At 46.0% G+C, this 23,495-nt stretch overlaps 2 protein-coding genes across 2 annotated transcripts; both read right to left on the bottom strand.

Moving 5' to 3' along the window:
* Nucleotides 1–2,138: 2,138 nt before the first annotated feature.
* Nucleotides 2,139–3,499, bottom strand: LOC124657321 (double-stranded RNA-binding protein 2-like). The gene is made up of 3 exons (XM_047195892.1): nt 3,254–3,499; nt 2,939–3,158; nt 2,139–2,848 (listed from the first exon to the last, which is right to left on the bottom strand). Exons 1-3 carry the CDS (start codon nt 3,497–3,499, stop codon nt 2,139–2,141), a joined length of 1,176 nt encoding a protein of 391 aa, XP_047051848.1.
* Nucleotides 3,500–8,933: 5,434 nt separating this feature from the next.
* Nucleotides 8,934–9,821, bottom strand: LOC124657320 (E3 ubiquitin-protein ligase ATL4-like). The gene is made up of 2 exons (XM_047195891.1): nt 9,758–9,821; nt 8,934–9,526 (listed from the first exon to the last, which is right to left on the bottom strand). Exons 1-2 carry the CDS (start codon nt 9,819–9,821, stop codon nt 8,934–8,936), a joined length of 657 nt encoding a protein of 218 aa, XP_047051847.1.
* Nucleotides 9,822–23,495: the final 13,674 nt, after the last annotated feature.

The following is a 23,495-nucleotide window of genomic DNA, read 5'->3' as shown; positions in this document are numbered from 1 at the left end:
CTGTCTGGCACCGAGGTGGTGCTAGCGGCGGTGAGCTAGGCGTAGGTGGTCGTGGTGATACCGGTGGTGGTCAACGTCCCTCACCTACATTGGTGTTCCTCTCCTCTAGGTAGCGGTGTGGCTCAAGTTGGCGGCTTTTAGCCTCGTGCCCCATCTTCGGTCCAGCTCCGGCAACATCGGTATCACGATGAATGGTTGAGGTTAAAGCACTATCAGTCGCGACCAATGTTGACCACGGCGACACTTGCGGGCACCGACACACCGTTTCCTTCGTGGAGGCTTGTTCATAGTCTTCACTATGCCTTCCCTTCCCTCTGATGAAGGGGAAAACCCTAGGTCCGGTTCGCCGGACTAGGCAATAGAAGCACCACAGTGTCGTTATCTTCTTGAAGACATCGTATAGGCCATCTAGGAAGAGGCTGATGCGACATTTGGAGTCTGGGGCGATGTGTTGTGCTGCCGGTGTTGGCCGCTACCCAAAGCTTGGGCTTCCAAGGCGCAATGTACAACATGGTGGACGCATCTTGCTCGGTGTCTTCCCCATGTCTGTTAGGGCGGTGCATTCTTCTTGCCGACTCCTCTAAAAGCAGTGATAGGTTACATTGGAGTCGAGGTCGAGAGTTGTAACTAACACGAGCTGCATGAATTGTCGTAAAAAGACCATATGAGAATTGTCGTGTGTGAAGCAATTCTCTCAGCGGAGTGGTGTCTTCCTTGGTTCATGACAGTCATGGTCCTAAAACCATGTGCTCCTTCTCCTAGCCATTAATGATTGAATGTTAATCAATGTAGAGGGTGCATTGCTTGACGTTGAGCAATGTATCGTGGTGTGTATATGTAGTTGTAGCTCACGCTGGGTGTTCGGGTATACCCAAAAAATCGGGTTGGGTAATTTGGGTTTTGAAAACTCACATCCAAAAATTGACTGGAAAAATAGTAGCCCGACAAAACGGGTACCCGAAAAATCGGGTTCGGGTTCGGGTAAATCCCAAATGACCCGAGCAACGTGACCATCAAAGCAGGTTTTGCGGAAGGAAGAGGGTTGATCGCACGCGCCGTAGGCCACCAGCAGCAACAATAAAACGCCAGAACCTGAAACCCGAAATACCCAGAACCGAACCCGTACTACCCGAAACCTGAGCCCTTTAAAAATAGATTTGGAATGAATTAATAGGAGGGAAAATTAATGGAGTGATCAAGCAATAACATGCATGTGTAAGAGCATCTCCACTCATGCCCCGGGAAGCCCCCCAGGGCCTCTTTTTTTCATTCGGACGGACGAAACTGGCCCAGTCACGCTCCAGCTTCTCGTTTTCGTCCGGATTTGGGCCTAAATCCGTCCGGACTCCCCAGACCATCCTCGGTTTCCCGGGGTGCTGCCCGGGACTCCGGATGGAGCAAATTCCGCGCTCTGGCCCGCGTGTCAGTGAAGATTCCGCGCTCTGGCCCGCGCAAATTCCCCGGAACGGCTGGAAAATCATTGCTCCCCATACCAAAAATAGATCCAATCCGGATGAATTTTCATCCGGATTATGGCCCGGGGGCCTCCAACGTCTGGGATGCTCTAAGCACTAAGCAGAGGCCAAGATGTTGATGAGCTAGTTGACACAGTCGCACAGGATCATTGGCTTCGAGTGAAAGCCCTACAACTATATTCATATGTCCCGTCCGGACTGAGATCTAAGAAGAAAAAGTCACCATGCGGCTTTATCTACATGAGCCCTCCAATCAAGATCCAACGCATACGGTTGATCCAAATTTTAAACTTAAAAGTTTACCAAAATTTCAAAAGAACTGAAACTTTCAATGGAAGGTAGATGTTTTACTGTAATTTTTTCAATTTTTCTAAGCAAATTAAATTTTAAGTTCAAATTTTAGACCAATCAGATGCGTTGGATTTTGATCGGATGGCTCACGTACACGTAAAGTTGCGGTGACTTCTCTTAATGAAGTCAGTCTAGTCCAGGGATCCATCTAAACCTACCCTACCATAGCTTCGCCGTCTTTAACGATTTGACCATGCAGAGAGCAAAATGTGATCATCACTTGCACAAATTTAGACAGAGAAACTGCGATCAAAATTTCGCCGGCTAGAACCAGGCTGATCATACAGCTCTACAGTACTTAATTTCCCCCCTTCAAGATCTTCCAAAGCCGAGCCCGTCACAACCTTTTGTGCCTAGCGCTGCATCAGGTTGTGCCGGGCCATTCCGGCTCCCCTGCTCATCCTTGGCCGCCGCTGTCCGCGGCTGCGGTGGCGACGGCGGCGCGGAGCACACGGGGATCACCGACCGCACGCTCACGGCCATCGCCGGCGAGTGGAACCCGCCCGCGCCCAAGGATCTCGGCGCGCCGGTGTGCTGGTACGCTGCCGAGGCATGCGGGTAGTACCACGGCGCCGACGGCATTGCATCTGCCCTGTCAGCCACCGTGGCCCTCTCCAGCATCCGGACCAGCTCGGCCGCATTGATCCTCCTGTCTCGGTCCAGATCGGCGGCGTGCCGGGAGGTGTTGGGTGGCGCCGGTCGCTGCAGCAGTTGCAGGGGAGGGAGTATCCTTGGTCCGGCCGACGACGGCGGCGGCTGAGCGTGGCGCGTCCGCATCTGAGCGGCAGGGGAGCTCAGAGGCTGCCGCTGCCATTGGTGTCTGTACAGCGCCGGGTTCAGAACAGAGGAAGAAGAAGAGCCGGCCACGCAATGCTGCTTCGGAAGAGGCGGCACCGCCCTGCCGCAGCCGACGGCACAGTCGCCCCGCGCGCGCAGGGCGGCGAGCACTCTGGCGACGGCCACGTGCTCCTGCTCCGGCTCCTCGCCGCCGGTGCCGGGCTCCTTGCGCGCCGCCTCCGGCACTGCAAGAATCGCAGAACCATGAGCTGCTGTGACGCAACAGAGATCTGGTACAGTATTGCGATTGGCGAGGGATGTGCTGAGTTGCTTACTCTGTTTTAAGGAGGACCAGGCGGCCATGGCGGCGTTCTTCTCCGCCTGCTTCTTGGTCCTGGCGGCGTCGCCCGCGAAGCACAGCCCGGCGAGCTCCACCGTGGAGGCGAACACCGGCGAGTGCCCGGGGCCGGAGCGCACGGTGGTGTAGGCCGGCAGCTTCAGCCCCGCCCGGTGCGCCGTCTCCTGCAGCAGGTTCTTGTACACCCCGGTCTCGTCCTACATGCAGGAGCAGGAACGCATTGGCATCAGCGAAACAGAGGAGCAAGCACATCCAGGAGGGGAAGAAAGGATCAGAAGGCCAGCGTACTTACGAGGATGGTGGCGGTGAGCGAGGTGGATGGCCCGCGGAGGGAGAGGAGCGCGAGCGCGGCCTCGGCGGCGGCGTGCTCGGCCTGGCGGAGCGTGGTGCAGCAGGTGGGGCCGTGGAAGGTCTCGCCGTTGAAGGTGACGGTGGCCTTGAAGCGGGGCGCATGGTCGGGGCCCTCGCGCGTGCACACGTACGCCGGGAGGCCGAAGCAGCTCCTCTGCGCCAGCTCCTGCAGCTGGTTCTTGTACATGGGTGAATATCCGATCGATCTCCTTCCCGCGCGCGCTACCGGCCTATGATCGATCTCCTCCCCCTCCCGTCCTTCATGGGATCACGGCCAGCCGCCAGCGCTCCGGCGAGCCGCAGACGCACATGGGACGGGAGAGAGGAACCGGCGGCCGGTGGCGTCGTTGATGTGGAAGGGATAAGTGAGAGAGAGGGAGGAGGTGAGCAGGAGTGTTTAATGGCGAGGAGGGTGCAGAGATTTCTGTTGCTCTCTCAATCTCTGGCCTCTGCTATGCTCTGTAATGGAGGGGTGGCAGCGTTGGAGCGTGCTTCACTCTGCTGCAGCTAGGGACCTAGCTAACCTAGTGGATGAGTAGGGAAGAGAGTGAGATGGATGGGGGCGCACACACCTTCTCGTATTAATGGCGGCATTGATGGTGTTTTGTAGCCATGCATCACGCTTACCCAGAGTGAGTCAGTCCGTCGTCGCAGTCGCCACCACGCGCACTCCGACGATCATCCCATCTCTCCTCTACCGCTGGCCACAATTATACACGCAGCGGCTGCAACGGTGTGCCGCCACGATCGCATCCAACTGGCGGATACACAAGCCACGCCGGCATGAACTTCGCGCCACGCTCCTCCCTCGGAAAGCAGCTTCAAGGCCTCCACAAACCTCTACGACGCAGCGCTGGGAAGGCCGTTGGGGCCGCGTATGGGGCTCTTTGCCGAGTCGCAGTTGAAGTTAGATGAAATTTAATTAAGCTTCAATTTTTTTAATAATATCTTACAAACATGAATGAAATTCATCAAAATTTAAATAAAAACTAAACGTAAATCTAGTCTTCGTCACGGCCGGTGCGGATAAACCAGTCGTAGGTGGTGGCGTAGTCGGCTTCGGTAGGCGTTTATCGGTCGGCTCCTCCCCATCCTTGACCATGCCGCTAAGGCCGATGCCGCTCATCCCCATGCTCGTGGGGAAGACGCAACAGCGACGTGACACATCACCTAGCACCGGATGGGGAACCAGCCAGATCTTAATTAAAGTTGTCCAGCGTCTTTAGTTTTGGTTGTACAACCCATGTCTCTTGGCCTTCCGGCCACCGGCTTACGTGGCGTGGGCAACACCTTTTGTTCGGGAACCCAGTTGGATTGGGGGCGACAGATACTATATTGAATCGCTCCGGACCAAAGCAACGTCTGGAGGGTATGACTGGGCACCCATTTCTGTCTAGGGTCCCCATAGCCATGTGGGGAGGCTTGTCAGGGGCACGACATGAGATGCTCTCATATTGGTCACCATTTGGGGCAAATTTTACGCATGCATGACGGACGTAGTAGAGGCTAGCTTCACACAACGAAGTGCTAGCCTTACTATAACATCCTAGGTTCAGAGGCTATAAAATAGATGGAACACATGAGTGTATTGTATTTAAGCATAAAAGATCCGGGAAAATTTTGAACCTTTTTATCGCATGTCAAAGTGATTGAAGCATGTTATTCATGTGGTTAGCTGTGTGATCCTGCATTTGGACGTCCGACCAACTCGCCACGTATGGGCTGCAGGAGAACATATCGGCGTGCCACATCTACCTTTAGGAGGAGGATATGGTGGATCACATCCTGCTGCAATGTGTGCGCGCTCGACAAGTATGGTTCATATATGTGCAACGACTGAGAATTGGCATACAGGCCCCAACAACGACGAGCTCGATCTAGGATGGTGGACTACAGAGTGGGCCATGTTCAGCGGGAAGGTGCGAAAGTTGTTTGATCGGCTGGTATGCACGGTTAGCCGTACATTATGGAAGAACGAGAACGCTTGGTGTTTTGGCAACACACAGCGACAGCTGAGTGCTGAACGTCTCTCCTCTTTGATCTTGAATGATTTCACTCTTATTGCGAGAGCCAGGGAGAGGAAGTAGGAATCCAACCCTTTAGGAGGGAGTAGTTCCCGTGTTTGCTTTGGAGTTCCTTGGGTCTTGTCTGTTTGAATCAAAAGCCAAATCTTGTAAATACTTCTGCCTTCTATAAAAGTACGGTACGCTTTCGCGTACTCTCGGAAAAAGTGATAGATGTTCGACTAAGCTGGTGATTTAGAACTAGTTCATCATGTTGAGTGTTACAACTTTGATATGACCTTTCGTAAACTTCTATTATTAAGATGGTAGAAGTAAGACTGGTAAATAAAAGTGAAAAACACATCACACAAGTAAACAAATAAAATTTGATGCTTAACTTATCTTCTCTAGCCATCATTCAACCCATGTGGTGAGTAATTCTCTAGCACATAATCATTCAACTTAAAACCCAAACAATTCTATTCTTACCTTATTCTATCTAATCAAAATATCATCTTATCTTATCTTGATCACTATCTGATCATTTTCATTGGTAACTGAAACTTGTCAATAATCAAGTGAATTCTCAAGTCTAAGACCTCAGGTTTGACTTTCCGAAACCTTTATCATCTTACACACTACAGATTGAATCCTTTGTCTTTAAGGCTACCAATTCCAATTTCGTGAGAGAAGAGGTTTAGAGAGTCTAGTTTATCATAAACCTAGGTTTACAACACATTTAGAGGTTGGTGAAGTGAAACCTCTCCCAACTTGTATAGTTTAATATTTAAGTATAAAATTGTACTCAAGGCATGAACGGCCAAGCTTATCTTGGACAGTTAAGTAGAGAAGCTTAACAAGTAGTTCTCTTAGTCAAATGGACAACCTAAGAGAATAGAGTTAGGGAAAGTTAACCACTTGTTACACAAAAGACCTTGATTAGCCAAACAGAACCTAAGCCCATATGACAAAAGGATTATAATGGTCACTAATGAGTCACCAATGGATCGACAAGTCATATAAGGGTGATTCTTGGTGGAGAGAATTGATTTATTAATAACCACCTTCGAAAAGCTAAGGGTAGATAAGTCAGAGAGATCTAGTGTGCATATGAGCCTTTGGAAGAGACATAAAAGTTTAGTAGCTCAATGCCACCTACCCTTGGAATTAGAGTCATGATCAGATGACTTAGTAGTAAAGTCTAGAGCAACATAGGATTATAGCTCTAGTAGCAAAGGCTATAAATAACTCACTACTTGGTGGATATAACAAATCTTAGATTGGTGATTAAGTGAGATGTCAATAGTTGAATCTATGAGAGTGCTTCCAATCTTTAGTTTAAAAGGTGGAATAATTGGATTGCTAGAATTAGCAAGAGAGAATAAAAGTAGGTGACAACTCAAGGTGATCAAAGTGATCAGATAGAAACATTTGAGTGAGTGTTGATTCCTAGGATACTTGATAGGTTTAGCTAGTGCCTTAGAAACACTGCTACTAGAGTAGGAGTGATCTTAGTCAATCAAAGTAGATCACACTTGATAGCAATGCAAGGCTTTAGTGGCAAGACTATTGGATTGAAAAGTTGAACATTAGGAGTTGATATAACCCTTGAGAGTGAGAGTAGCCATATAGATCACCTAGATGTGAGAGAGAATAAATTGAATTTGGGTACATCTAGGACAAGAATTATAGTCTTGAGTATAGCTAAACCATAGGAAAATGTCTTCATAAATCTCAACTCTCGTTAAGATGATCTGATCCGAACTTCATTTGTAAACCATAACTATGTCTACATCTCTATCCATCCATTTTGTCTATCATAGCAAAACCACTATAGCATATACTCTAAATTCTTTATAAGTACCTAAACTCAGATTGAGAGTGGCACAAGGTATTATAAAGTATTTTCCAACAAAAGGATATTCATTCGAGATTTCTCTCAACTTAGAAAACCCTACTTGATTTTTTATATTTTATGCGAGGAGTGTGAAATATGTAAAGCCTTAGAAATTGCCCAAAACCCAAGAAGGTAATATAGAGAACCTTTCAAAATTCTTCAAACTACAGTTTCTCACATACTTCCACAACTCTGATTAGGATGTAACCAATTTTATTGGAAAGATAACGACCAACAAATTTGGTAAAGACATCAACAAATCTCGAAAATGTCAACAAACGGTAAAGACCCCAAATATTAGGAATCATCACATGATATTTTTACAAGAATTTTTAGAGAGGAAACCTCTCTACGCCAACATACGGTGAAGACGTCCAAACTCGAAAACACGCAAAAAAAGATGCATACGAATTTCGTTTTCGATGAACTTAGACTTGTTGAAAAGTTAGGAATAAGCTCAAGAATCTCACACATAGAAACACCAAGAATAAGGGATGGAAAGTATTGTAAGGATTGAGCTCCCTAAAACGATGTGATCAATTTACCCAAGTGAAAAGCCACTCTTGATAGTGTGACTATCTATCCTATAACCCGGTCTCCCAACAACTACCTTGAGACCGGCAAAATGAAAACCTAGCAAGACCATATCTTTGACTTGCGCATCCCACTTGACCTTGATGACAACGCTTCAAACTTCATTCAAGCGGAATGCTTCGCTTGATCATTGTTATTTCGTGAAGACTCATAATCTCCGCTAGGAGGGAGAAAAGTGTGTCTAGGCCAGCTGGGCAACTCTGAAGTGCAAAATGTCCGCTTCGTTAGCATTGCAATTCAGGCTTTGGACTTTAGACATGTGTGTTAGACATGGGTTGCAGGATTAGGTGCCTCCTTGCTACACCTGTCTCCAAGGGAGTAAAACACTCTGAGCCATATCGGCATATCCTAGTCGGGTGTGTGTATATGCGAGGCAGTTATGATTTACATGCGTGACAACGATAGGTACTGAGATTGCCATCGCTTCGTCCGATCACAACTTGCAACCTTGGTGGTTACCTGCACTTACGCACTTCAAGAAGAAGGAAAACACTGCTTTGACACCCTAGTGATCTTGATCAGTTGGAGGTTGTGGAGACAAAGTAACGCTAGTGTTTTTCAGAACGCCAACAAGTAATTTATAGTTGAAAGCCTGGTGAACCACGTGCTACAAGCTTGAGTGGAAAGAGTAGTCGAAGGCTAGCCTAGGAGGGTGTAATTCTTCAACGAGAGTAGTCCACTAGGTTTCATGTGTGTGCTGGGTGTAAAGAATCGTGACAATCGTTGGTGCGCAACGCTTTATCATTTTTATAGCAACTTTCGACCTTCTATAAATCTAAGGTACGTAATTGCATACTCTCAATTTTTTATATATTCAAAGTCATTATATTTGGTCTTTCTTAACATCAGCTCCAAATTTGTTACTCCAAAGTTGAGAAACGAGCAATCTGTTCAAAGTTATTATGAGCAACGATTGTCAAAGTTATTATGAGCAACGAGCAATCTATTCAATTTTTTTTTCTGCCAAAGTTAGTCCTGCTGCCTTGGCATGCAGTGACAGAGAACTTGAAGCAATGTACTGTATCAATTTGACGGAAAAAAAAGAGCACCGGAAATTGACCGCTGCTGTATGTTAATTTGCAGGTTCATTCTTCAGTAAGCAATAGCGATGTTCGCCATGAATCCAGCTAAGTCCCGAAGATCCACCGCATGAACCCCGCGCCGTGGTCCTCTGGCATGGCCGCCGCCGCCGCCGCTTCCGGGTCCCACCGCCTCGACTCGTCCCGGCTCCACCGCGCGCACCACCGGCCGGAGAACCGATCCACGCACTCCCGCAGCCACCCGCGCAACCCGGCCGCCTCCGCCAGCGCGTCGCCGGGGCCCTGCGGCCCAGCCCGAGGCGCGACGCGCGCCACGACGGCCTCCACATCATCGACGCGGTAGTCGAAGGATCCGCCGAGGGAGTAGGCGCGACGGCCCGCGGCGGACGAGGTGCTGATCCTGCCGATGTCGACGACGCGGAAGCTCCCCGAGTTGGCGCTGGCGCCGTTGGCGGGGAGGGAGATGCCGGCGCGGCACAGCGGGCAGAACGGGTTGGTGCGGAGCCACGCGCCGACGCAGGCGGCGTGGCGGCACGTGGGGAGCAGCCGCAGGTCGGTGTCGGGTTCGAGCGCCGCGAGGCAGATGGCGCAGTCGGGGTCGGCGGAGCCCTTGGCCAGCGCCGCCAGCGTCAGCGTGAGCAGAGGCAGCGACGAAATCGCCGTGAGTGTAGGTGATCCAGCTCAGCTGGCTCGCGTCCATTTTACCCATTCCCCGAACCAGTTTCCCCGAGCCCTCCTGCCTCTCTAGACCACCCACCGCCGGCCTGCCTCCCGGGGCCACCCGGCACCCGCCGCCGTTGATTCTTCGTCGCCTCCTTGGGCCACCAGCCACTCGCCCCCCAACTTCACATCCACCCCCGCCCCCGCCCCCGCCCCAACCCATTCACCCCGTCGGCGCGGATCCCAGCTACAGTCCCGTATCGGCTCCCAGTTCCTGTCCCGCTGCGGGAACCGCTCCTCGCCGTTGCTGGACATCGGTGGCCCTCCTTCTCCACCGCCATGGGCCGGGAATGGTAAAACTTAGGCCGCTATGTAGTTCAATTTTTGTAAGTTAGATAGTAGGGTTTCTGAACCATCAAAAAAAAATATAGTAGGTTTTCTGAACTCGAACAATTTTTTTTTCTTACTATCGATATATGTGGTTGTGATTGGACAGTAGGCTGATAATGTAGTTTGTGTGATCGTAGAACATTGGTTGTATGAGGTAGTTTTTGCAACTACTCCTATATGGTTTTTTTTTGTAGATTAGTTGCTCACTTGATTTAGTTTTCATGTGAAAAAATCAGCAATGGATGTTTTTAGGCTTGTAATTTGTTTGGAGCACATAACTTGTTTTTCGATTTCTAGGATACCTTCCACGTCAAAATTAGCGTAGTTTTTATTTATTATAGCAATGCTTTGGTCTAATTCCCTGGATCAATCAGAGGAGAAGGCGTAGAGGAGTCCTGCACCACATACTTATTTTCCATTCTGCATTCTAGTAACATCATACACTAAATGGTTGCTTTGTGTTTCGCTCTTTTCTGAATTTTACCTACGCCACATGCCGCATGCCGACAAAAATATAACTAGCTGTACAACTCCTTGCTTTTATGTGCATTGTCCTTGTTGGTTATTGTACATCCATCCTGTCAGTTTCTTGTGATAAACATTGGTGACTTTACCCTCTAACATGAACCAGAGTAGTACAACACATCATACTTCTACAATTTTCTACTGTAGTTGGCAACTCATGCTATTTTAGTGGGGCAACTGTGGTACATTTTTACAAGGCACTGTTAATAAGTTGAGATGAATTTGTTGTGTCAAATTTATGTACCAATTTTGAATGGTAAATAAAAACAGGAAACCATGATAAATTTTGGTTCTCTATGGTGGTCAATAGCATGTCAACTCTTTTTCCCTGCATTTTAATGTATGGACGCGGTGGGGGCCTGGGAGGTCGCAACTCATCAAGTTGTTACATGGTAGTTTCTCAGTGTTACATTACAGCATATAGCTCTGCCATATGGTAGTTACATGCTTCCTGGCATGGTAATTTTCTTAATTTTAGCATGGTAATATTAGTAAGGACAGGCTTAACAAAACAGAAGTTTGCTTTCTCTTTTTTCTTCACCTCAGACATATGTTACAATGATGCAAAGTCTTCAATGTGTTTTGTATGTGTGTTATATGTTAACATTTTTTGCCTATATTTCTCTTATGTGTCTTTGTATGTGCGTTAGCTACATATTATATAGGGTATTACATGTAACAATGGACATGTGGTGGTTTTAGTATTCAGATCATATGGTAACTTTTATCTGATGTTTGATGGTTAACTTCACTATGTCCTTGGTGTGATGTAACCGAAGTACCTATGCTCTCTGAATTATATTATCTGCACTTGGTACAGTGGAAACTTAACTGCATTCATACATGTTTACTGAATTTATAGCATGTTAGTTATAGTGGCAACTTTATGCGCCGGTGCGTGGTTATACCGATGGTGCTGTGAGGTACATATGTGCATTTGCCAGCATTTATATTCGCTGCTTGGTCCTTATCTGCATAGACCTGTTTGTTCTCAAATCAATTTCAGTAAATGTGGATTTACAAATAACAAATGTAAATTGCTTCTTATCAACCGTGGTGAACTTCATGCTGGATGTGGTTCATTTTACTTTAACTGGTTTGACCTTTTCTTTTGGAATACTCTATTTGAGAATCCACTGCTACCAGTTGAAGAATGTATTAACTTCACAGAAGGTGACATTTATACTGTAAATATTCATGCCAACGTTGAGGTGCCATCTAACTCTATGTATATGTATACAGTAGTATTCTTTCTTCAAATGTTAAATGGTTCTTACATTAGCTGAATAGGGCTTTTGGTTGGTCGTGTATTGTTCCTTAGATAATATTTTCATCATCCAACTTTAGTATGTTTTCCTATATCACTGCTTCAGTTTTGATTTATAAGTTTTGTGAGACTGCATAATTCGTTAGCCAGTATGCTTATGCAATGCTAAGAATTTATTTTAGTATTCATCTTCTATATTCAGTCTATTTCTTGATGATCTCTCGTTTCGGTTTTTTGGTACCCAGGTTTGATGCCATCTGTTCTGAAGAATTTGTGTTTGATTGCCAATTCAACATGTTTTGTTTACAGTTATGTAATGATGGAAAGGCATTAGAGGCAGAGAACGCTCATGGATCTGTCAACAGATATTTGAGGATATGTCAGGAGGGATAGGAGGCATGTAACAATTGCATAGTTTCTATATTTGCTTGGCTCTGGACTAGAACATAGGTAATCACAATAGTATAGGTGCTGAATTTTACACTTGAAGTTAGAAGACCTATTAGAATATTTTTGTTGTTATTTTTTATTCATAAAATCAATTCAAGTGCTAAATTATTTTACATCTGCTGTAACTACACATGTATCTGTTTAGAGCAAAGCTGGATAAAATCATAGGCTGCTGTATTTCACACGTAAAGCTATAATTTGCATGTGTTGAAGCAGTTTAATGTGAAGTAAATGAAAAATGGTCTTGTGTTTTTAGAGCCATGGTCATGCCTTTTTATTCACATCCACCGCAGACACCTGAAAAATCCTACTGGCTTTCTGCTATACTAGACCATGATGTTGATTTTGTTCTTGTCGCCATCCTTAACTGCTGAAGGAAAGTACTGACAGCCCTCAACTTATTGGCATTCAATCCCTACTCAGAGTAGTTCCTTGGCCAAGCAAATGGAATTAGCATGTGCGCTCTTGTTCCTATCTATATGTAGTGCATAGTTCCGTGAATTGCTAAACTTGGCACTTCAGAACTAGCATGTGTATATTTAATTCAGTTTCTGCTTACCTTTGTTGCGTCGTTTACATACCTGCATAAATCTGATAAATGTACCTCTATATTTCGAGAGTAAAGTCTGAGTATGATGAATTTCTTTGGTCATTCAGTTATAGTGGCAACTTTATCTGCCGATGCATGGTTATGCCGATGGTGCTGTCAGGTACATATGTGCATTTGTCAGCATTTATGTTCGCTGCTGGGTCCTTATCTGCATAGACCTGCCTGTTCTCGAATCAATTTCAGTAAATATGGATTTACAAATAACAAATGTAAAATGCTTCTTATCAACTATGGTGAACCTCATACCCCCTCTGTTTTTATTTACTTCACGTTCTGGGTTTAGTCAAAGTCAAGGTTTTTTCAAGTTTGACCAAGAATATAGGAAAAATATCAACAACCATAATTCCAAAGGCATATAATATAAACATATAGTTTATGAAGATTCTAATACTATAGATTTTACATTGTAAATGTTGATATTTTTTCCTAAATATTTAGTAAAAGTTTACAAAGTTTAACTTTGACTAAACCAAGAACGTAAACTAATTTTGAAAGGAGGGAATACTGATTTGGTTCATTTTACTATAACAAGTTTGACCTCTTCTTTTGGAGTACTCTATTTGAGAATTCACTGCTGCTACCAGTTGAAGAATGTATTAATTTCAAAGAAGGTGACATTTATTTACTGCAAATAATCATGCCAATGCGTTAGGTGTCATGTAACTCACCGTATATGTATACAGTAGTATTCTTTCTTCAAATGTTAAATGGTTCTCACATAAGCTGAATAGGGCTTTTAGTTGGTAGTGTATTGTTCGTTAGATAATGTTTTCATCATCCAACTTTAGCATGTTTTCCTGTATCACTGCTTCAGTTATTTGATTTATAGGTTTTGTGAGACTGCATAATCCGTTAGCCAGTATGCTTATGCAATGCTAAGAATTTATTATATTATTCATGTTTTATATTCAGTCTATTTTCTTGATGATCTCTTGTTTCAGGTTTGATGTCATCTGTTCTGGCATTTCATATTATCTCCTTTTGTTTTCTGAAGAATTAGTGTTTGATTTCCAATTCAATACGTTTTATTTCAGTTATGTAACGATGGGAATGCATTAGAGGGCAGAGCATGCTCATGGATCTGTCAATAGAAATAGGAGACGTGTAACAATTGTGTAGCTTCTACATTTGCTTGGCTCTGGACTAAAACATGGGTAATCACAATAGTGGAGGTGCTGAATTTTACATCTATTAGCGTATTTTGTATTTTGTTTTTTATTCATAAAATCAATTCAAGTGCTAAATTAGTTTACATCTGCTTATCTAGTAACTACACATGTATATGTTTAGAGCAAAGCTGAATAAAATCATAGGCTGCTGTATTTCACACGTAAAGCTTTAATCTGCATGTGTTGAAGCATTTTAATAAAGGACGTACCCAGTGCTGAGAAGCTCCCGCACTGTGCGGGGTCTGGGGAAGGTGTTAGTGGCAAGCCTTACCCTCACAAAGTGCAATGTGAGGAGACCGTGACTCGAACCTGGGACCTCTCGGTCACAGGCGGTGAGGCTCTACCGCTGCACCAGGCTCGCCCTTGTTCAAGCATTTTAATCTGAAAAAAAAAAGAAAAATGGTCTTGTGTTTTTAGCCATGGTCACATATATGTATTATTTCGTTTTTGTGATAGTTTGAAAACTTTTACTGGTATCCTTGCTTGTGGGCTTTTTTGGGCATAGATTTTAAGTTGCATTCTGACATAAACCTCCCAGTTATTCTTTCACATATATAATCAACGTTGTGTTCTTCGATAGGTGTGTGGGCACCCTTTCTCTACGCGAATAACTATTATTCACTCCAATCTCTGTTCGCCTCGTCTTCAGAAAAGGAGGCTAACGGTTGGTCATGATTTTTCATTCACAAACACCTGAAAAATCCTACTGGCTTTCTGCTATTCTAGACCAACGATGTTGATTTTGTTCTGGCCGTCATCCTTTTGACAGAACTGTTGAAGGACAGAACCGACAACCCTCAGCTTATTGGCATTCAATCCCTACTCAGAGTACTTACCTGGCCAAGCAAATGGAATTAGCATTTGTGCTCTTTTTCCTATCTATATGTAGTGCATAGTTCTGTGAATTGCTAAACTTGGTGCTTCATAACTAGCCTGTAATATTTAATTCAGTTTGTTCTTACCTTTGGTGCGTCGTTGACATACGTGTACAAATCTGAAAAATGAACCTGACAGTAAAGTCTGAATGTGATGTATTTCTTGGCTATTTAATTTCCTTTGCCTTTTTCCAAATTGGTAGCCGGCTTTCAAGAGACCAATTACAGGAAGCATCAGTTCATCAGGCTGGGCAAAACTGGAATAGTGTTCATGTGAAGTGAGGGTTGTTTATGTCAGTTATGCAAGAACTGATTCGTATAAATTTAATTTGGCAAAAGATTTTATTGTGTTTATCTCTGAGTGGTGGCGGAGGCAGGACATGAACCTTGTGCAGTCAGGTTAATTGCTTCTTTTTTCCCCGATAAAGCACAGTTTTATTACTGTCAGGTTAATTGCTTTCAGGTGTGATAACCCGAGGTGGTAATATGGAAATGAGTACATCAGAACACAACAGTTTGGTAGCTTCGACCTTACTAAGTTACTTTGCATATTTAAAAAGTTAACTTTTTGCATTAAAAACTTGAAGAATGTCTATTGAGGAGAGAGAACACTACTCTGTGAAGGATAGTGGTCTGTTCTGCATTACTACTGAAGTCTGAAACATCAGGACTGGTGCATATGGGCACCACTAACCCCTCTTTACAAAAAGTAATTGAAAATCATACTTTTAAATACAGAAAATTCTGAAAATAAATTATGATGTAGCCATTACTGTATCCCACAAACGTGTAAACTTTCAACTGAAAATAATATGTATTTTAGGCTACACAAAAATAACAAATCTGTGGATCTATACCGATTCAAATCTTCAAAAAGAAATCAAACTTTGTTATTTTTGTGGATCTATACCGATTCAAATATTCAAAAAGAAATCAAACTTTGTTATTTTTGTGTAGCTCAGAAAACAAAACATATGTAATTGAGATTTTGTACGTTAGTGGGATACATCATCATCTCCTTATAGAATTTTGTTACATAATTTTCTAAAACAAATAAATATATCTTTTAAAAAAATTAATATGATGAGAGCACTGGTGCCCAGGATCCAAAATGACTTTCCGTCTGAAACATCAGCACTAGTTGGAGTAGTTTATATCCATGTGATGGACAGTGGTTTGTTCTGTGTTAGTACTGAAGTCTGAAACCATCAGAGCACTAGATGCGGTATAAGGGCATCTCCAACCGAGAGACCCAAACGGACGCGTTCGACCGTCCGTTTTGGGCTGTTTGGGTCGGCCTCCGGACACGCGGACAGACGAGCACGTCCGTTTCTTTTTTTGTTCCCCAACGCGTCACAGACTCAAATCGCTGTTCCTATCCTAGTACTGTACTAGCTGGCCAGCCTGGTGGAGATGGGTGAGGAGCAAGACGAGCCCACGAGGCGGCGTTGGCATCCGCGACCAGGAGGCGCTCTCCTCCTCTTCATCCCTGTCCTTGAGCGACCTCCGCGACGCCCCTGCCCGCGCCCGTGGCGGCCAGCTCCGCCCCACCCCGGCGACCTCCGCGACGCCCCTGCCCGCGCCCGTGGCGGCCAGCTCCGCCCCACCCCGGCGTCCTCCGCCCGGCCCACGCCAGCGCCCGTGGCGGCGAGCGCCGCCCGCGCCCGTGGCGGCCACGGCCAGCTCCGCCCCGCCCCGCCCACGCCTGCGCCCGTGGCGGCGAGCGGCGCCCGCGCCCGTGGCGGCCACGGCCAGCTCCGCCCCGCCCCGCCACGCCCACGCCCACGCCCGTGGCAGCAAGCGCCGCCCCCGCCCGCGCCCGTGGCGGCCAGCTCCGCCCCGCCCCGGCGACCTCCGCCCCGCCCGTCGCGGCGAGCGCCGCCCCCGCCCGTGGCTGACGCGGCCGACCCCGCCCGTGCCCGCGCCCGTCGCGGCGAGCTCCGCGCACGCCCGTCGCGGCGAGCGCCGCCCCCGCCTGTGCCCGCCCGTGCCCGTGCCCGCGCCCTTCGCGGCGAGCTCCGCGCACGCCCGTCGCGGCGAGCTCCGCCCACGCCCGTCGCGGCGAGCTCCGTGGCCGACGCGGCCGGCGCCGCGCCGCCCCGCCCTCGCCCGTGCACGCCTGTGCCCGCCCCCATCCGTGGCCGACGCGGCCGACCGGATGGAGGCGCGGCCCCGTTCCTCGCCGCGTGCACGGCCCCGTCCACCGCCGCGGCCCCTGTTCGCCGCCGCCCTTAAGGCGCACCTGAGGCGCCCAGGCAGTCTGCGCTGCCCCGTTCGACGCCGCCGGTTGTGGCTGCAAGCTCGCAGCGGGCGCTGCCCTGTTCGACGTCGCCGGCGCGGCTCCAAGCTCGCCGGGGGCACGGAGCTTGTTTCGCCTCCGGCGACTTCCGGCAGGTGTGAAAAAAAGGGAACCGGCGGCGACGGGTGCCTCCATGAGTAGGTGACGGCGGCAGTCCACGAGGCGAGGCAAACTCCGGCGACTGTACCAAGGATTTTCATGGGAGAAAGGAGACAGAGGAGAGAGAATGCTGCGGGGTCCATTTGGTTGTCTTTGTCTCTCTGTCAAATGGGCCAGAATGTGTGTCCGGCCGGACAGAATGGACGCGCGCTCGTGTCCGTCTCGACCCAAATCGCTCCCAGATTTGAGTCAGTTTTGGGTCAAACCGGACACCGGGAGCATCCGCTTTTAGGATGGGTTGCCCCGCTAGGTGCAGTTTTGACCCATTCGGACTCATTCGGAGTCCGTTTTTGCGTTTGGGTCTCCCGGTTGGAGATGCCCTAAATAAACAAGTCCAGCCGTGCAGAAATCCTACAGTTCTATCTGTATTGAGTACGACTGTACCTCAGTTCACGTGAAGTACTTCCCGTGGTGTAGCATTTGAAAGCCATGATCGGTGTTTGGGCACCCAAAACCGGTTTTGCGGTATGAAAAATCATATGCCTCAAACTGCGATTTTATGAGAAGAAAAAGGTTTCACGTGGGTTTTTCATCTTCCATCGTAAAAGATTGTTCATCATCATCCGAAGATAGTTCACTACAAGCATATAATTAACTAAAACCGTAATCGCAAAAGGTGCTTGTCGGTGACGGCGTAAGATTCATTGCGACGCGTCGGTGATGACGTTGGCTTCAACGGGACGACCTTCACTCCTCGTCGGAGCAAGAAACGCCCGCAAAGTTTTGATGGCAGGCGTGGGCCCCGCTCGAGTTGCATGCTCGTTGTTGAAGCGTGCGATGTGCTGGCAGTGCAACCCCTCGCGCGATCACCTGCCACATTACCTCCTCGTTGGGCTTGCCAATGACAAAGTGGTCGTCCTCGTCAACCGTCGGCCACGACTATTGCTCTGCTCCTCCTTCGACTCCACGTCCACCTCATCGGACAATGGGTAGTCGACGAGGTAGGGTTGGGCCTGAAATTTTATCTGGATCTGCTAGAGATGCTCTAGCTATCTTGTGTTAGAAGGGGATGGGGATTCAGTGACAGTCACGCGGTAACTGGACGTTGCATCTGCCGGACGTTCTCCATCCAACGGCCTTTAATCAAATGATCCGAAAATTTTGTAAATTTGTCTTTTTTGCTGCGTTGAAAATACAAAGTATTTTTGATTGAAATTTTTTCGTACTTACAACATGATACGTTCGTAATATGTATATTTTTTGTTTTGGATTTTTTGATGATTTTGAATTTTCGTTTTGGATACAAATTCTTCCTAGTAACTAGTTCCTCTCCTAATATTTCGTGGGCTTTCATAGAAACCATTCTTTCTGAACAGATTCTGCATGCCCACTATTTTTCTAATCAGTCAGCAATGATGTCTTGTGGTAGTAGAAGGTTTCGACCTTGTTCCTGAATCTGTGTCATCTCGTTTCTTGCAGTTTTATTTATCCAGAGAAGCCGTCTTGTCTCGTAAACTATTTCACCTAGGATTCGGTACTATGGCAGGCAGCGTTGACAGGCTAGGTATTTTATATTTACCCTTTTTGTAATCAGCCACTAATGATTCGGAAATAACACGAGCTGCGCGACAAGAGGGCTGCAAGTCAGCTGCGAACCCGGCACCATAAAGAAAGAAACGAAGCCCGATGCATGAGTAGTAAAAGCTCGCGCGTCAAACTAGGGCCGCCCGCTCCCGGACAGACAACCCTGCGAGCCTATTGATTGATGCCTAGCTCCTCACTCCTCACTCGCTGCTGCAGCTATAGTGAGCTACTGCTGCTGCGGCTGCTCTGAAAAGGTGCTTCCATTTCCATGCTCCCTCGTCGCCGCTCCCGACGCACGCCTTCTTCTTCTTCAACGCTACGCACCGGCCCGTTCTGACCAGTGGAGTAGCTAGCTCGCCCCCATTCCATTCCTCGCTATAAATACAAGGGTCCAGCCAAGCCATTGGAGAGGTCCCATTCGCCATTCCATTCTGTTTAGCTACTCCAGCCAGCCCCACTGACCGGCCCCAGCTTCCCTTCTTCTCCTCCTCGGCCTCATTCTGTCTGTTCCTCAACCTGTGCCGTGTGTGGAGCCAAATGGAGGTAGGCGTTGCGTGATCCAGACTTCCTTTGCTTGCCGGAGCGGTGGTCACCGCCTTGATCTATCTTGTACTTACTCCTCGTTCGATCTCTTTTTGGTTTCGCAGAAGGCGGCGAGGAGGCGTCAGGTGCCGGCGTTCGGGGAGTGGAACTACTACTACCACTACGACGAGCAGGAGACGGTGGCGCCGCCCGCCGCGGCGTACTGCTACGGCGCCACGCCCGAGCCGGAGGCCTGCAGCGACGTCTGGTTCAGGTACTCGCCTCCACCGCGCAAGCCCGCGCCTGCCAAGAAACCCAGGAGAAGGGTGCCGGAGGGCGACAGTGACGCATCGCTGGAGAAGAAAGGGAGAAGGAGCTCGAGGCCGGCGTCGGAGGCCAACGGAGGCGGCCTGGCGCGCGCCACAAGGGTTGTCCGGCCGGTCGACAAAGACCTGTACCAGGTGCCGCCGCCGGAGCTGGCCTCCTCCCACAGGCGCAGCCCCAGGAGGAGGAGCCTGTGGATGGGATGCCTGGGATGCGTCGCCTGAAGGCCTGAACCTATCCTCCGTCGACAGGATGCTGAGAGCGTGCTCGTCGGTAGCAGTAGATTTGTGTTTTTCTTTTTTGCGAGGAAGTAGCAGTAGATTTGTGTTACGTACTTATTTTTTTTTCTTTCTGTATGTGTTGGATACTTCTGTGATCAGTCTCCGATGTTTGTGCTGCTGTCTTGGATTGTGCCAACGAGTTGTTTTTTACTTTTTTTTTTTGAGAAATACAGTACAAACGCAGACGCTCACATAACTTTTTAGTTCTAGGTAACACTAGCTATTGACATTTCAAGGTTTTGATCTTTTTGTAAGATGGTCTGTGTAAGATATTAGACGCAACATCTCGTTCTAGCACGTAACTCTAAGCACCTAATTATCAGCCCACTAAATTATTGTTGGGTACCATTTCGATGAGATTTTCCTTTTTGTCGCAAGGTTCCGTGAATATCTCGGAATCTCCAATGATTTTTGTTCTATTAGTAGTTTAGTACTCCATCTAATTTACATTATTTGACTCTAGTATAGATGTTACCTACAATAGATATATTTTAGCTCTAGATACATCAATATCAATATAATGGATAAGTAATGAATTGGAGGGAGTAGTACTTTGTTGACAGGATGTTACGTGCGTGTTCATCAGCACTGGTAGCTTTGTGGTAGTACTTAACATTAAGATGATTTTTTTTTGCTTCTTGTTTGATAGTTTAGTGTTTGTGGGTGCTATGCTCACTGATTATAGCAAGTGAGAGATTTCTTGTACTTAAACCTCTAGCTTCTATAAAATTAAAATATATCTATGGCATAATCTCGAAAAAAAGATAGTTCAGTGAGTCTATCGCTCTTTATATCTCTCCAATGTTCGGGGTACTATCTTGCCTCTAAGGATTGTTTCCAAAGAAAGCTTGCTAGTTGGCTAGGGAAGCTACTTTCTTGTAGGGATCAACTGATTTTGATGAGCTCTATACTCGCAAGACTTACAATGTTTATGTTGTCTTTCTTTCAGATTTCAAAGGGAATAAGTAAAAGATTGAACTTTTATAGATCACTTTGATTTGGCAAAATGATGAGTTTAAACGCAAATACATGTTAACTAATTGGAATATTATTTGAATGATCAAAGACAAAGGAGGGTTGGGGTACAAGTTTAAGAAATTAAAAATAAGTGTCTATTGTTTTAAACTCTTACCGAATGAAGTGCTATGTCACGGGCTAATTAAAAAAATAAATTACACTCTAGATCACTTTCTCAAGTCTAACCGAAACCTTGAGAATCACCCTTTTGGCATGGTCTTGTGAAACTTAAGATGAGTTATTTTTTAAAGATTGTCTTTCTTTGTGGGAATTGACATTTGATGGATGAGCAGTTATCTTATAATAAAGATGTTTTTAGACATAGGAGCATAGCCCCGGCCTCTGCATCAATCGATGCATATAGCCATTTATTAATAATAAAAATGTAAATGTCAAGTACTTATTACATGTAGGTAGTCTGGTAAAACAAGGAAACTAAACAAAAACTAGAAGCGACCAAACAAAGATGGAAAGTCGAACAAAAACTATCCATCCAGAATTCTACTAATGTGTCGCCATCCAGTAGCCTGGAAATAGCAGTCCTGAGTGACCTCCAGGAGCCGGTTGCATCCAGTATCCATAGTATCCCGCTGGTCCGCCGGGAGCAAACATGCCCATGTTTGTAGCCAATGCACCGCACGAAGAATAACCTGCAAAAAATTTGTTCCCTTTTGTTTATTAAAGATAATATCATTCCGGCTAGTCCAAATGGACCAACAGATTGCCGAAACACCAATTCTAATATAAACTTTATCCTTCTTATTCACACCATTTAGCCAATTACCAAACATATTAGTTACATTAGACGGAGGTGGAATATTGTATGTAAAGAATATCATTCGCCATATAATTTTTGCAAAAGGACAATGAAGAAACAGATGATCAACAGTTTCATTGTTGTTACAAAAACAACATTTCTGAGAACCTGTCCATTTTCTCTTCGCCAAATTATCCTTAGTAAGCAGTACTCTATTACTTAGAAACCACATAAAAATCTTTATTTTTAAAGGAACCTTAATCTTCCATAGGTATTTCCGCAAAAATCTAGTATGACCATTCATAAGATCAAGATACATGGATTTAACAGTAAATAAACCAGATTCATTTAGGTTCCATACAAAATTGTCAGGTTCATTAGTTAATTGAACAGACATTAATCGCTGGCACAAATGTAACCACAAATTGTATTTATAAACATTGAGAGTTCTTCTAAATCCAATATTAAGCGGTGGGTGTGCCAATACCGTAGAAACCAACTCATTTTTCCGTTGGACAATATTATATAACGACGGATATTGTATAGCTAGAGGGTGTTCGCCAATCCAAGTGTCCTCCCAAAACCTCACCGTCATTCCATTACCAACTTTGAACCTACCTCTCTTAAAAAACTCTGGCTTTACCCGCATAAGCCCCTTCCAAAAAGGTGAATCAGTGGGTTTAACCTCTACTTGTGCCAATGTTTTATTTTTGATATACTTATTATGAAGCAATTGTTGCCACATCCCATCCTCCTGTAACAATTTAAAAAGCCATTTACTTAATAGACACATGTTTTTGAGTTCGAGTACCTCAATTCCCAAACCCCCTTGGTCCTTCGGTCTACATACTATATTCCACTTAGATAATCTATATTTCCTCTTATCATCCTCCTCTTGCCAAAAAAAGCGAGAACGATAAAAATCGAGTCTCTTGAGCACCCCTTTAGGAATTTCTAAGAATGACAACATAAACATAGGTAAGCTTGTAAGGACAGAATTTACAAGCACCAATCGATCCCCATAAGACAACATCTTGCCCTTCCAGCATCCTAATTTTGAGGCGAAACGATTCTCCATCGGATTCCATTCAGAATTGCGCAGCCGTCTATAATGAATGGGAATTCCTAAATATCGGAAAGGTAATGTACCAGATGCACATCCAAAAATATTCTTATACTGATGTTCCAATTCTGTAGCTTTACCAAAGCAAAACAACTCACTCTTATGGAAATTGATTTTAAGACCGGATAATTGCTCAAAAATACAAAGAATGAGTTTCATATTAACAGCCTTAGCTAGATCATGTTCCATAAACAAGATGGTATCATCGGCATACTGCAAAACTGATACCCCTCCATCGACTAAGTGTGGGATAAGACTTCCAACTTGACCCTCCTCTTTAGCCCTGGCTATCAAAATAGCCAGCATATCAGCAACAATATTAAAAAGAATAGGTGAGAGTGGATCCCCTTGTCTCAATCCTTTACGTGTCTGAAAGTTATGTCCCACATCATCATTCACCTTAATACCCACACTACCCCTCTCTACGAAACTTTTAATACGCTCGCACCAAATGTTATCAAACCCCTTCATCCGTAATACCTGCTGGAGAAAAGGCCACTTCACCTTATCATACGCCTTCTCAAAATCAATTTTAAAAAGGACTCCATCCAACTTTTTACTATGTAGTTCATGGATCGTTTCATGAAGCACAACGACTCCTTCTAAAATATGTCTACCTGGCATAAAGGCAGTCTGAGATCATATGTAAGGACATATCCCTTATATTCGCAAATATATTTGGAATATGAATGTACCA

This window comes from Lolium rigidum, chromosome 5, assembly GCF_022539505.1.
Source record: "Lolium rigidum isolate FL_2022 chromosome 5, APGP_CSIRO_Lrig_0.1, whole genome shotgun sequence".
In the NCBI taxonomy this organism is placed as follows: Eukaryota; Viridiplantae; Streptophyta; class Magnoliopsida; order Poales; family Poaceae; genus Lolium; species Lolium rigidum.
This window is presented reverse-complemented; position numbering and strand designations above follow the sequence as displayed.

What these genes read in the sequence shown, in the direction of transcription:
- LOC124657321 (XM_047195892.1), bottom strand. Translation starts at nt 3,499, where the DNA reads ATGTACAAGAACCAGCTGCAGGAGCTGGCGCAGAGGAGCTGCTTCGGC. An exon ending in CGCTCACCGCCACCATCCTC is followed by an intron (nt 3,159 to 3,253) that starts GTAAGTACGCTG and finishes TCCTGCATGTAG; the next exon opens with GACGAGACCGGGGTGTACAA. An exon ending in CTGGTCCTCCTTAAAACAGA is followed by an intron (nt 2,849 to 2,938) that starts GTAAGCAACTCA and finishes CGATTCTTGCAG; the next exon opens with TGCCGGAGGCGGCGCGCAAG.
- LOC124657320 (XM_047195891.1), bottom strand. Translation starts at nt 9,821, where the DNA reads ATGTCCAGCAACGGCGAGGAGCGGTTCCCGCAGCGGGACAGGAACTGG. An exon ending in CTGGGAGCCGATACGGGACT is followed by an intron (nt 9,527 to 9,757) that starts GTAGCTGGGATC and finishes GAGCCAGCTGAG; the next exon opens with CTGGATCACCTACACTCACG.